Source organism: Canis aureus, chromosome 16 (genome assembly GCF_053574225.1).
Source record: "Canis aureus isolate CA01 chromosome 16, VMU_Caureus_v.1.0, whole genome shotgun sequence".
NCBI classification, from domain to species: domain Eukaryota; kingdom Metazoa; phylum Chordata; class Mammalia; order Carnivora; family Canidae; genus Canis; species Canis aureus.
The window spans coordinates 16851774-16867057 of NC_135626.1; the positions used below are offsets into that span (position 1 = coordinate 16851774).

Here is a 15284-nt window from a genome sequence, read left to right on the forward strand (position 1 = left end):
ATAATTTTTATATTAAACTCTACACACAACGTGGGGCTTGGACTCATGAACCCAAGATCAAGAGTTGCATTCTCTACTGACTGAGCCAGCCAGGCACCCCCAGGAGGTTATAAGTATAAGTCTTAAAGGGATGCTGTTCTACCAGCCAGACATCTTTTTTGAGAACTGGGAGTTGCCAGAATCTGTCCTCTTGATCTATGAGGCTGAAATTGGATTTGTCACCACTGGGAGAAAGATTACATTTTAAAATAAACTATACATGTGTTTCCCCAATATTAGAGATAGGTTATTTTCCACTCAGGAAACTCAGAATTCTTATCCACAGGTTAAAAGATCTTTAATAACATATTATTGGATTTCATTTTAGAGGAGAGCAAGATCCTTTTTAGCACGGTGGTTAGATTTAAGACTCACCTTTATCTTAGGTCCTTTCAAAATTGAAAACAAAAAATGAAAACTATTGGGGGGGGTGGTGGGCATAGCCATTGTTAAAGAGATTTGGCAGAGAAAAAGTGAATAACCAGTAAAATTCTAAATAAAAATCTACTAGAATGACTTAGTAGCATAATCAACTTAAGTCTCCTGCTTTTCCTAAGGGTGATAGGCATTATGGGATCAGACATTTTCCTCATACCCAGGTACAGACTGTCACAGAGCATATCATCAGTTTCAAAGCAGTAGCAGTTCCACATAGAATTCTTTGGGAATAATCCCTTTTTTCCCTTTACGGAAAGTTTTTAACTATGTGTTTAAGTGGACTGGTTGGGGAAAACATATATGTTTTTATGAACTTTGCCCTGGGTCTTGGCCTAGTTATACTTCAAAAGAACTAGCACTGGTCTGCTAGGCTCATTTATAGTTGAAGTTTGGTTAACTATTTGGAGTACTGAATAAGTTTCTGTCATAGATGAGAGAATTCTGTATACGACTACGGAACCTGGTACATAGTGGAGCGACCAAAGGAGAAATCTCAGCCACACAAGATGTCATGATGGAGGAGGTAATAACAATTGGGATTTTTGGTGACTGTTTTAAAAAGCTCTCAGGATATTTCCAACTGTTAAAATAATTAAGCATAGTCATTGCAGTAAGTATAGAATTGAATTGAAAATTACAGCTGAAAAAACTGAGGTATACATTGCATTTTAGTATGGGACTTATACTTTCATCTTCTAATTCTCAATTTAGTGTTTTATATAATTTATTCTTTTATTCATTTCATAAGTATTGATTACCCACTAGGACCTTAAGGCACTAGGGATACAAAAGAGAGAAAGACAGCTCTACAGAGTTCAATCTCTTCCAAGAGTATGTATCTTGGAAGAGATATGGTAAATCCTATGCCACAGGTGTGAAAAAAGGATTTGGTGGTCTTAGAGGAGGGAGTAACTAATTCAGTGAGCTGAAGGTTTTGTGGGAAAGGTATTTGAACCAGCTCTTGAAATAGCAATAGGAGTTTATCAGACGGGTAATTGGGAAGGCCATTCCAGACAAAGGGAATTGCATGTACAGGGGCATGAACAAAGGCAGAATCCTCAGAGAATAGAGTAGCTGAAACAAAACATCTTGTGTGTGATTGGTAGCAAATAAAGCTAGAAAGGCAGAGCTGTGAGGGATATTAGGTAGTTGCCAGGACTTTTGGCTTTATTTTGTAGGAATAAAGATGGGAAGCTGTTGATGGTTATTTTAGTTAAAATAACATGTAAAAATATTTTGGAAAACATAAAAAGCATTAAGCAAATTTTATGTGGTAGTATTTATTATATATGCAGTTAATCTTTATTACTTAAGACTATCCATAATACAGGGGTGCCTGGGTGGCAAAATTGGTTAAGCATCTACCTTCAACTCAGGTCATAATCTCAAGGTCCTGGGATTAAGCTCTGTGTTGGGTTCTCTGCTCAGTGGGGAGTCTGCTTCTCCCTCTCCCTTTGTGTGCTCTCTCTCAAAAAGATCAATAAAATTAAAAAAAAAAAAGACCATCCATAATACAGATGACTGTGTAAAAGTATGAATTACTTTGAAAAAAGAAAAGCGTTTCCCTTTTTCATCCAGTGGGCCGTTACTAGGAATCAGTCAGCTGTTTCCTTTCAAAACTATTTGTATAGAGTTAAAATGATCTAATTTTTTCACTGCTTTGGACAAAGCTAGTGCTTCACTCATGTTTTCCTTTGAATTTTAGAGAGCCAGTAAAGTATAGTTGAAAGCATGGTCTCTGGAGTCAGACTGTCTGAGTTCTAATCTTCTCATTATTTAACAGATATGTGATCAGAGACAGAGTTCCTTAAGCTCTCAAGTCTGTTCAAGTGTAATGTGTCTAGCCCAGTGCTTAACACGGTAGCTCGCTTGCTTGCTTGCTTTTTCTTTCTTTCTTTCTTTTTTAAGATTTATTTATTTATTTGAGAGAGAGAGGGAGAAAAAGAATCTCAAGCAGACTCCCTGCTGAGTGCGGAGCCTGATGTAGGGCTCAGTCTCACAACCCTGAGATCATGACCTGAGCTGAAACCAAGAATTGGACACTTTAAAAAAAAAAAAAAAAAAAAGAATTGGACACTTTACTGCCTGAGCCACTCAGGTGACCCTGTTTCTTAAATATTCATTGGTTTCATTTTGTCAAAAGCATTTAAATTATTTCATACTTACCTCATTTAAGGATTCCTATTTTAGAGAAGTATCTAAGTATAGTAGAAAAAATAATCTTTGCAGTTAGATATGGATTATAGTTTGAGCTTTACCACTTATAGCTCTTTGACTTGGGTAATATATATATATTTTTAAAGATTTTATTTATTTATTCATGAAAGACAGAGAAAGAGAGGCAGAGACATAGGCAGAGGGAGGAGAAGCAGGCATGCAAGGAGCCTGATGTGGAACTCGATCCCAGAACTCTGGGATCATGCCCTGAGTCAAAGGCAGACACTCAACCACTGAGCCACCCAGGTGTCCCAGATTTGGGGTAATATTCTTAACCTGTCTGAGTTCAGTTTGGGATTTAAAATATATTCCTCATTGGATTTTTGAGGGGATCAAATAAGGAATTAAATATAAGAATGCAAGTCATGGTGCCTGGCACATACATGGCAGTTGTCTAGTAAGTCTTCTCTTCCTTCTGACTTGGAATGCTCTCTCGTTGAGACCATATTTCCTGCATAATTTGCCTTCATTTATGATGAAGTAAAATGGTAGGATGTAATAAGGATGAAAATTCTGTAAACAGTTATGGAAAAAGGCTTAGATAATATTTGTTGCCAATAATAAGCATCCTGTTGGCTTTAGTTTGCTTTAATGATCTTTCAAATGATGTACGTAAGATCTGGGATTGGCTGGTAAGAATTAGGGCAGATATATTTCACATATATTTCCTTCCCTGCTCCTACTTCAGAAAAAATAATAAAATTTAACCTTATTAAGTCCTGAGTATGGATGTTTTATAAGATTATTTACCTAATGATTCTACCTAAATTGTTGACTACAGAATTCTGTGTGGTAGGTCTTTAGATTTTTACAGTCTCTCAAACCCATCTTTATTGATCCTGACTCTTTGGTAATGGAAGAGTCTAACTAAGGTTTTAAAAACCACAAATTAGTACCTATGATTTGCCTAGCCTTTTAAGCACATCAAAATCAACAGCTGTGAAGCTCAGATAGCTTTGAATGAAATGTGTTTGTACTAAAGGCATTATTTAGAGAAGTGCAGGTTGCTTGTTGTGATGACAGACCAGACAGCTCCATTTTGGAAACATGTAGTCACCTCTGTTACAAGTTTTCTCAGTGTATCTACCCTTTTTTTTTTTTTTACTCCCAGATTTTAGGATTATTAATGTATTCTTTCAAAACTCTCTTAAAAGCAGAACATGAAACAAGGAGTAGAAATAATATCAATCCCATAAAAGAGATAGGAAGCCATTGTGGTTTGCTTAAGAAATTCTGTAGCAGTGGCTCTCAGCTCTTAAAAATAGAATATAGGCCTAGGCTTGCTCCAGACATGCAAGATCAGTTTCCCTGAGACTGGAGCCTAATTATGTTCTTTTTTTTTTTATATTAAATACATCTTTGAATAAAAAGCATTTTCTAAATATCAAGAATATAAAAAGGTATATAGTGAGAAGTCTTCTTCCCATTCTGTTCTCCATCCTTCTAGTTCCCATACACCCCTGCAACCAGTTTTATTAGTTTCTGTTCTTATATTAGTTGTTAGTTATCCTTTCAGAAACCTTTTTTCTTCACAATCCAATATGAATTTATATTATTTTCCTCCTTTTTTTTGCAGAGATGTTAGTATTGTACTTATATTGTTCTGCACATCCTTTTGTTTAACTTAATATGTATTAATGTATCTATGTCTATTGAATATAAGTGTACCATAATTGATTTATTTGGTCCTTAGTAATGGACATTGTTTTCAAGCTTCTATTAAAAATATTGTAAATAATGTTGTACATGCATCATTTTGCATACATGCTTGTATATGTGTAGGTTACGTTTCTAGAAGTAGAATTTTTTTTTTTTTCAATAAGTAGGTTCCATCCCCAGCATAGAGCCCAGTGCAGAATTGGAACTTAACAACCCTGAGATCAAGACCTGAGCTGAGATCAAGAGTCAGGAACTTAACCGACTGAGCTGCCTCAAAGTAGAATTTTTTGTAAAAGTAAACTTTACTTAATGTGGGCTTGAACTCATGACCTTGAGATCAAGAGTGGGCATGCTCTACCACCTGAGTCAACCAGGTGCCCCAAGAAGTAGGATTTTTGGGTCAGAGAAAAATACTCATTTGTAATTTTAATATGTAATGCCAAATTATCCTCTTTGGGGACTATACCATTTTATACTCTCATCAGCAATATCTGATAGAACCTATTTCCCATTAGTTTTATCAAGGCAATATATTTATCAAACAACTGGATACTTACCAGTCTGATAGGTAAAGAGTTGATAATCTGATAGATAAAGTATCTCATTGTAGTTTAAACTTATATTTTTCTTTCTTTGAGTGGTGCTGAGCATCATTTCTGTGAACTATTCATATCTTTAGCTTGTTTTTCTTTTATAATTTCTAGGTACTCTTTACCTTAGCCCTCTTTGATATATTGCAATTTTTTTCATAGTTTATTGTTTATGTTTTTTTCTGTGCAGCATATTTTACTTATATATGATCAAATTTGAAAACTATGGTTTTTAATTAGAAAGGCTTTTCTCTAATTATGAAAGAATTCTTCCATTTTTCTTCTAATGCTTGCAGGGTTTTTATTTTTGTATTTGAATCTCTAATCCACTTAGAATTTATCCTGGCATAGGGTATAAGGTATAGATCTAACTTTTTTCCCCCCGAGAGACTACCTGGTTTACACACATTTTTCCTTTTATCCTCTCTCTGCCCCTTAATTTGATGCCATTTTTATCATTCTAAAGCCTCTGGGCTTTCAGTTCTGTTCTATCAGTTTGTTTATTCATTTGCCAATAACTCTATTTTACTTGCTGAAGCTACTTATAATGTAATATTTGTGAGGCTAGTCCCATCTCATTCTTCTCTGTTTTCCTGTTTTGGCATTGGTATAATTAAGGCATCTATACTATTAAAGATTTGGTGAACAGTGAGTAGGGTAGTTTACTTAGAATCTTAGGGCAGAGCTAGAATGGTATTTCTCAAAAAGAAGTCTATTAAAAGCTTCTCAGATGTCTGGTTAAGATCAACTGTTGCAAAGAAGTAACATTTTCTAGTGTGATTATCTCTTTTGGATTCTGGAAGAGAAGAGAGAATTATTTTTTTGATAGCCTTAGAGGACATCTCTGACACTGAATAAGGAACTAACCTCAGGTTAATTCTTAAAGGTTCTTAAAGGGAATAGATAATGTTCACATATTATGTTTCCTTTTTTACTAAAGAGATATATAATAGGAAAACTAATAAGTACTTCAACCAAAGACTCTCTTTAATAGTTAAAATTCTTGAGTAATAGGAATTAAATATTTAAATTTAGGTAGCCTCTTTTAAGTATTCTGGAGCTAAAAGTTAGTTGACTGAATTACTTCAGAAGTGAAAATTTCACATCTCCAAACAATACAAAATCCTTAGTTAAAATGGAGATAAATTGTGTTTTCATGTTTGCTTACAACCCTAAATACATTTTACATCATTATCTGTCTTGAAAACCAAATATAATGAAGATCTTTATTCCTTAACTTTGTAAACTATCATTTAAATGTCTTCATTGAATCTGAAGTCACATTTTTCTTTTTAGCTCATTGAGGATCAGAAGTTTTTTTGAAAATAAACTTGTATGTCTTCTATCATAATTAATGGATGCTGTTAAAAGAAAGACAAAAGCCCAGGAACATGTTTCCTTCTCACAGTAGATGAAAAACTTTTATCCTTCTAACTCTTGACTTGAAAGAATGTTCAAAATTGCTTACTGAGTCAGACTTGGATCCATCCAGCCCAAGGTTCTATTTCTGATGATAGCACTCAGGAGGCATACTGTATGAAGCATTCTGGACCTCCATAGCATGCAGTCAAATATTTCTCAGTGCCTGTTATATGACAAGAGTTGCAGATAATACATGTAAAGTAACTTACATTTAATAGGGAAATAAAATAAGTAATACAAAGTGAAGTAAATGTCTTGAGAGATATGCAAGCATATTGAACTACAATGATAGAATTGCTACAGTTTACTTGGTGATCAAGAAAGACTTCCTGGAGAAAGTTGCATTTGAGATGTGCTTTGAATGAAGTGAATTTGGAGTAAAAAGCATTCTTGGTATACTCAAGGCAGATTTGGTGAGCAGTGAGTAGGGTAGTTTACTTAGAATCTTAGGGCAGAGCTAGAATGGTATTTCTCAAAAAGTAGTCTGAAGTCTGCATTAGAATGATCAGAAGTTTGTCAAAAAATGCATATTTCAGAGTCCCACTGCAAATACACTGAATCTGAATCTCTGGAGATGATCCGTATAATCTGCATTAAATTAGTGATCCTGAGGCACATTGAAGTTTGAAGCTAGAATAATGTGGAAAGTTAGAATTAGATATAATATCATAGGAGTTTTGAATACTAGGATGAGAATTTAATTTAGTAGGAAATGAGACGTTAGGAAGATTTTTGAAGAGTGATGTGAAATAAAGCTGGACTTTAGGAGATTAATTAGGTGAAGTTGGAAGGAGGAGAGTTAGGGAGACTAGTTATGAAGTTGTAGCAGTTCAGGTGGTACTAATTTGGCCTGAACAAGGGTAGTGACCAGAGAAATGGAAAAGAGTGGAGAAATTGAGGAGAATCTGTATAACTTGGCAGCTTATCTGCCAAGAATTCATCATTAAAAATAATGTTAAGGAGGGGATCCCTGGGTAGCTCAGTGGTTTAGCGCCTGCCTTAGGCCCAGGGCATGATCCTGGAGTCCTGGGATTGAGTCCCACGTCAGGCTCCCTGCATGGATCCTGCTTCTCCCTCTGCCTGTATCTCTGCCTCTCTCTCTCCGTGTCTCTCATAAATAAATAAGTAAAATCTTAAAAATATATATATAATTTTAAGGAAATGAATAAACACAAACAGGAAACAGAATCAGACCAAAAATACAGACAACAAACTGATGTTCGCCATACAGAAGGAGGTTGGAGGGGTGGGCAAAATGGATGAAGGGGAATGGGAGGTACAGACTTCCAGTTATAGAATGAATAAGTCATGAGAATAAAAAGTACAGAGTAGGAAATATAGTCAATGGTAATGTAATAATGATATATGGTAACAGACGGTAGCTACATTTGAGATGAGTGTAGCCTAATGTATAGAGGTATTGAATCACTGTTTTACAACCGAAACTAAAGTAACATTGTATGTCAACTATATTCAAATTTAAAAAAATATATATTTTTTCAAATTAAAAAAATTTTTTAAAGAATACAGTTAATCTGGGAGAATGCTTTTGTGGTTCACACAAGTCAGAGAAACTATTTTCAGAGACCTGTGAAGAGGAAAAATAATTGGCTTTAAAGTGCCTAGTCCCAAGGCACTCACTGTCCAGTTGGAGATGGTTTTCAAGCATATGGAATCAATTCTGGAGCTCAGGAAAGAGAATGATCAAGTGATAATGATGATAGTACAAATGGCTAAAGTTTTGGGAATGATTCAAATCCCTGAGGGAGAATAGAAGGTATTTTTGAGCATGTTATGAAGACACACATGTAAGTTGTGTCTTTCTACGTTGTCAACTTTATTCAGTCATAAAGCAGGGTTAAAATAATTGTAAAGGAGGTTCAGGATTCCAAATTCATTGACTGTATGTTTAACTTGGCTTCATACACATCACACAAAGGAAAGTGCAACACAAAGTCATACAGCAGACAAGATACAGCAAGGGTAAGAAGTTAACAAATGCAAAGTCAGTTGGGGCCTTGGCCTGGATAGGGTCACCTCTAGACATGTGCTACTTGTTATGTTCAAGCAGTGGAGAATCTGTTCAGAGATGAGTCAGGCAGAGCTTTGGTGGCAGTTGCCTTTTTGATTTGGTCAGTTGTGAAAGGGTCAACATCTGTTGTAGGGTCTGACAGTTTGCTGCAAAAACCCTCCCATTTTTAGAGTTAATCAGCTGTGAGCCTTTTGCAGGCTTCCTCTGATTGTGCTATCAGTTCTGGTTGTCAGCCTTTGCTGGTTTTGGCAATATCTGGTCTTAACCACTGCAACACCCTTAGCTGCTTATGTCACTGCTTAACATAAGTCACTGCTTGATGTGAATGATTCCATCTTGCTTCCTCCAGGGGAATAGAACAGATGTGAGTAAAGAATTCTGGAAAATACCCATTTCTATAAAAGTGAGTGCCAGAACTATGTTGTGATGTAGGCATTGGTCATCAGTGTCAGATGTTGCAGATAGGTCAGATAATAATGAGGACTGAGAAAAGGCTGCTGATTTCCTGAATAGGGGTGTGTCAGGAAAAGTCAGCAGAAAGGAGAAGGGAAGGAGCTAGATGGAGAGGAGTCAGACCACGCAAGAAAAGAAAGGCAGTTTCAAGAAGCTTGGCAATGAAGAGAAGGAAAAAAGTTGATACTCATTAAGTATTAATGGAATGCCTACTAAATATTAATCATATCTAAGCACTAGGATTACAGTGATGACCAAGACAGACATGGTCCCTGCTCTCATGGACTTTACGTTCTGGTGGAGGGAGACACACAATACACAGTAAATGAACCAAGAAACTATCTAATGCGATACACATACTTTGAAGAACAAATAATATGATGATTGTTGAGGTGGTCAGGAAAAGCCTTTCTGTGGTCAAATTTGAGCTAAGACATGACAAACAGGAAGACCACCCATGAGAGATGTGGATACAGAGCATACCAGACACAGGGGACAGTAAGTACAAAAACTATAAGATGGGAGAAAGCTTAGTATTTTGAAGAACAAAAGAAGACAGTGTGGCTTGGCTTGGAAAGAAGGTGAAAATGGTTGGAATGGGTCTTGTAGAGGAAAGGAGAATTGGCTTACATGTGGCCTGCAAGCCATGGTAGTGAGGTAACTATGACAGTATTAAAAAAAGAAAAAATCCCTCTGAGTGTTTTGAGAATGGATAGTAAAGCAGAGAGAGAAAGTAGGGAGGTGAGTTAGAGGGCTCTAGTGGTTATGTAATGAGAGGTTATAGTGATTTGGACCAGGCTGGTGACAGTGAGGATAGAGAGAAGTAAATACATTTTGGAGTGTATTTCTGAAGTGAAGTTGTCAGGACTTGCTAATATGGAAGGGACAGGTAAAAGGGAAGAATCTGGTGATGTCATGGTAGCTTGAGGTGGAGAGCTTGCAGATATGAAAGAAGGTCTTTTGGCAGTTAGGGAGTGTGAGGGAACCCGTGTGTGGAAAGGGCTAGCAAATGCAAATGAGAAAAATAATAAATACTAAGATTTTAGAGAAGGGAAAGAACAGATGTGGTCTAAAGTAGTGCTTTCAAACTTTAATGTGCTTACCAGTTCCCTAGAGATCTTATTAAAATGCAGACTGATTCAGGTCTGGATAGAACTGGAAATGCAGATTTCTTACTGTTTCTTTGATTCAGACACCACTCTAGAAGTATCCTCAAAGTCATCATTTGACTATTAGTTATCAGCTCTCTATATGAGCTCATTTCCTTTAACATCACAGAAGGGCACATAGCTTTTAAGTATACTTTTTAATGTCTTGCCCTGCCTAAAAATATATGTAATGCCTCCAGAAAATATCTCCTCTGCCACAGGTAGGTGTTTTTATCTTATTTTTTTAATTAATTTATTTTAGAGAGGGTTGGGACTGGGAGAGGGAAAGGGAAAAAGAGTCTTAAGCAGGCAGAGCCCAACTTAGGGCTTGATCCCAGGATCCCGAGACCAGTCTGAGCTGAAACCAAGAGTTGGGTGCTTAGCTGACTGCAACACCCAGACACCCGTTGATTCTGTTTTTAATCATTGCCTTTCTTTCATTCTCCACTAGAAAGCAGTAGAGAGCTGTCTTCTCTGCTCTGCACATGAGCAGTCACCAAGGTCCCTACTCCTTCCCTCTTGTAACTAGCTTGTTTACTTCCACATTGAATTTTCTTTCTTCATAGTTCACCTGTTTTCTGTTACATTTTTGTGTCCGTATGACTTTTCTACTCTGTGATCAATAGGTCCATTTACCTTTGAGCTTAATTCCTTGGTCAGTAAGGAGCAGATGAATTTTTTTTTTTTAAGATTTTATTTATTTATTCATGAGAGACACAGAGAGAGAGGCAGGGACACAGGCAGAGGGAGAAGCAGGCTCCGTGCAGGGACTTGATTCCAGGACCCCAGGATCAGGCTCTGGGCTGAAGGCGGTGCTAAACCGCTGAGCCACCTGGGCTGCCCCAGGAGCAGATGATTTCTTAAGGGCACTGTAACTTTGTAACTTTTATAACAATAGTAGCAACTAGTATTTCTACAGTGCTTCAAATTTTATTGTACACTCTCTCAACAACCCAGTTTTGTAAATACAAATAAAGATTCCAAGATTCTGTCACTTCTGTAGTGGTTCCAAGCCCTGAAATCTTTTACCTTCACTAGTTTTACTCCATTACAAGTTGTTAGGTTATCTTTGAACTGCCTTTCCATTGTAACCCTTCCTCCATTCCATGTCTGCCTGTAGCCGACTTTAAGCTCTCACCCTTGTAAAGATTCATGATTCGCTCAGCTGTTGCCCCCACTTTACTCCCCCATCCCCCACGTCGGTCTCCCACTGAGCCAGGTGTATGGGAATTGACTCACAGCCACATCATTTGTCTTTGAGATCCACACATCCATTGCTTCCTGTTCCGTGCTTCATGCTTTCTGTGTCCTTTTTTCTTTTTCCATTCCTTTATTCACCATGTTAGATTTCAGCAAATCGTTGAAAATGAACAGATCTCTCTGGGAAAAGTATTTTTAGAGACCAATTACAATAGACCTTTCTTCATAAAATTAGACTTGAGAGGCAGAATTTTCTTTATAATTTACATTCTGCCTACTTATAGGCAATATAATAGGTAATAATATAGGCAACAAATACAAAATGAATATAAACTGGAAATAAGACTTTTGCCTTTCTGACCCCAGCTGCAGCTTTTTGATGCATTACAAGTTGGTCCTCATATTCACATTGTGAAGTTAGTTTCAACTTCCAGTAATTTTAATTAGCCAAGGATATAAAATCATAGAAGCCAGTTGACCACAAGAGGCAGCTATAGATGAGGCATATGGCAGCGGAGCTTCCCTTTACTCCTCAAAGTGTGCGAGGGAAGGATCTCAGTGACTCCTTCACCAAGATCAATTTTTGGCATATTGCTGCCCTGCCCTCTTATATTTGGTCCACATCACAATTTTAAGACAATATCCTCTAATAGTCTATATTTAAAGGAATAATTACAAACTTTGGATTCTTCCAGGTTATTGTTATTATTGTCATTTTTTTATTTTTTATTTTATTTTATTGTCATTTTTAAAACTATATTCAGAATCAGCAGGGTCACCTTATTATTTGGTTGGGCAATTCAGAGGAAAGCAGACTCAGTTCCCAGGTGACATTAAGGAATAGATCTTTCTACCTTCAGCTTTCTAGCATATTGGAAAACCTATATTCCCTGGATGCACTCCCTTGACTCTGTTTTAATACTTTTTTATTGGATTGGTTCTGATGCTAAGTGTAATATAAAATCACAATTACGAGTAATTATCCAGTAAATATTTTTTTTAACATATATACCTGATACTGTCCAGCTAGGCATTGGGGATTTAGCAGTCAACAATACAGACAGGAATTCCAGCCTTCGTATAGTTTACTTTCTAATAGAGATGAATAGAATAAGTAAAAAATATAATATGCCAGAAGGTAAGTGCTATGAACAAAAATAAAGGAAAGATAGGAAGTGCTGGGATGGGGAATGGGTAATTTCAATTGAAGTCACAAATATATTTTCCTAAATGGGCTAATTGTGGCTTTACATATGTACTTATATTCTGAGGAATATGCTTTTAGTCTTAACTGTATTCAATTGTGTGTAATGACTTGTGTTCAATGTCTGGTATCTTTCTTTTGTTCTGAAAGCCAAATGTATCTCGTGAGAAGTAGGTGATGCTCCCAGGTTGACCACCAGAGAGCAGAATTGGCTGTCCAAAGCTCTCTTGTCAGTTTTGTACCTTTGAGAACAGGGAATGTTATTTTAGAACAGCAGATCCTCTTATCAAGAAGATATAGTATCAGGGACTCTGGAGATTATACTTTGGAAAATTTTTTTAAGTTAGAGCTCATTTAACGATTTTAGTTGGCTTCGAGCCCGGTACTCTTTCCAGAGTGTTACAAACTGACGTGAATGTGAATGGCTTTGGATAATTATAATCATGGTAAACAAATAATATAAAACAAAGCAACATGTCTCAAATTATGGTTTTACTAAAATTCTAGAAAAAAGGATGTCACTCTTACTTTCATTTATGCATTATAGGCATCTTTAATAAAATTTCAGATTTATAAAACATATGCAATAGGGCATAAGCATTTATCTTGCAGAAGGATTCACCATAGAATCCATTTAGATAGCAAAAATTTGAATTTCCACTAATGTATTTTTGGGGAGAAGGAGGAAATGATTTAACATTTTTTACTTTAGATAGAGCCAAATAGTAAGGTACTATGTAAATTATAGTGTAAAACATCTGTATTTATATTTAAAATGTATTTAAAAGTAAACAAATTCACCTAGTTGTCTTAATATCAATGGGCTTAGCTCTAGCCTTTCCTTTTTATTGGCCACTGTCTGGCAGAGCTTGATAAACCACCCTTGGTTGACTAAGAATTGATCAAAATGGTCTCACTGATATATGGCCATACACGTGTAACAAATACTAAGTTGATAGTACACATCATTTAACAGTGTGATGGTTACCAGAAGGAAGGGGATAAGAGGATGGGTTAAATAGGTGATGGGCATTAAGGAGTGTACTTGTCATGATGAGCACAGGATACTCTGTGGAAGTGTTGAATTAACTATATTGTACACCTGAAACTACTATTATGCTGTACATTAACTGGAATTAAAATAAAAGCTGTAAAAAAAAGTACACATCATTTAAGTTTATAAAACTTTCCTCATCAAAGCGTGTTCTAGCTGTACACTTTCATTGTCATTGTCTTGAGCATAGTTACCAATGACAGTGTCCTCCTCATGACAGATTCGTACGGTTGCCATATGTGACCTTGGTGCTGAGCAAATACAAATGATTTTCTAGTCCATGTGAATCCCAAACAACTCATTCATCCATGGTTAGAGTAGTTCAATTACAGTTGCTCATATGATGCCCTGCCTCTTCAGTAGTAGAAACCAACCTGAGAATGATACAGCCTTAAGAGACAGGTGGTTTAAGGACCATATAGTAAATACTGGTAAAGGAATATTCTCTCTTGGAAAACAGAACATAACAAAATGAAAGGCAAGCATAACCTCTTCCGTTGGTTAATCTGCTTCTGTTAAGATGGTAGAATCCTGCTCTGTCTTCTATAATAACCCATGAATTAAGAATCTCTTTTTCCTTAATCATTGGCCTAATGTAACAAGCAGGCTTGTTCCTTGTTTTCTAGCTTTGGTTCAGAGCATAAATTTGAACCGTGGTATCAGGTTCCAGTCTCTCCCAAGTGTTTTGAGGCCTGAAATGCAGTGGGGATGATGAAGAGAAATAAATACATAGCAATTTCGGTTTTGATGATAAAATACAAATGCAAACTAAGCATTAGGAGATCTTACGAATGTGTTCCCTGATGGATGAGGAAGTCAGATAGGGACGAGGGTATCTAATAAATTTCCCTCAAGGTCAAACTGGAAAAAGTTCTGGCTTCTGAAATCAACCACTCAAGTACAGCTAAGGAGTACCCAAAACTAAGCTTTTAACGTGGTCTTTCAGAGTAAAAGTGATGGGTGAGGATGGGAGAGGCATAGATTATCTGGTGATTTCACTAGAACAAAGGTAGGAGCAGATATTTCTGAAGGGGAAGGACTAGAAAGTGAAAAAAGAATGTGGGTTCAGGTTAAGGACAGCAGGGTTCTCCAGAGTAGAATAGGTCCTAGGAGAAGGAGGGGAAAGAGAAGTGTTTCTTAGAGGCTATAGCTTTGTTTTGTTCTCTAAGCTTTTGCCTGCTTTTCGGGTACCTTTGGGATATGGCACAGGTCATCCTCTGAGTTAGTCATCTTCCTAGGTTGAGACCACAGTGATGGAAAGAGCCCATAGAATTCGTAGGACATTATTTTTTTTTTTTTTTTTTTTTTTTTTTTATTCATGATAGGCACACAGTGAGAGAGAGAGAGGCAGAGACACAGGCAGAGGGAGAAGCAGGCTCCATGCACCGGGAGCCTGAAGTGGGATTCGATCCCGGATCTCCGGGATCGCGCCCTGGGCCAAAGGCAGGCGCCAAACCGCTGCGCCACCCAGGGATCCCCGTAGGACATTATTTTAAAAATAAAATAGCTCCACTGCTTCCAGGAATGACTCTGCAACATAGGATAGGCTACCCTAATCGTATCCATATTTAGTACACCTTTTCTTAAAATTTAGAAGGACAAAGTTCAGAGATTTTCATTCTAACAGAGAATTTTCCAAAGTATAAGTTTCTAGTAGATGAAATGAGAAAAAAAAAAAACCGGTGTTATTTTGGGAGCCATTGTTCTTCCCTTAACTGGAGGAAAACGAGAAATGTCCTTAATTATAAATGGAATTGATAGATGATGATTTCCTAGTATAATCAGCTTGTGACAGGTGTGAGTCCATGGTCCATTTGTCAGAAATGGC

General features: G+C 36.8%; 1 protein-coding gene across 1 annotated transcript in view; it reads left to right on the plus strand.

The window, feature by feature from the left end:
* Window positions 1–15284, plus strand: part of BLMH (bleomycin hydrolase) — a 48514-nt gene that overhangs the window by 5642 nt on the left and 27588 nt on the right. The window contains exon 6 of the mRNA XM_077851858.1: window positions 908–1000. Coding sequence (XP_077707984.1) covers window positions 908–1000 — 93 coding nt within the window. The remainder of the gene's footprint in view (window positions 1–907; window positions 1001–15284) is intronic.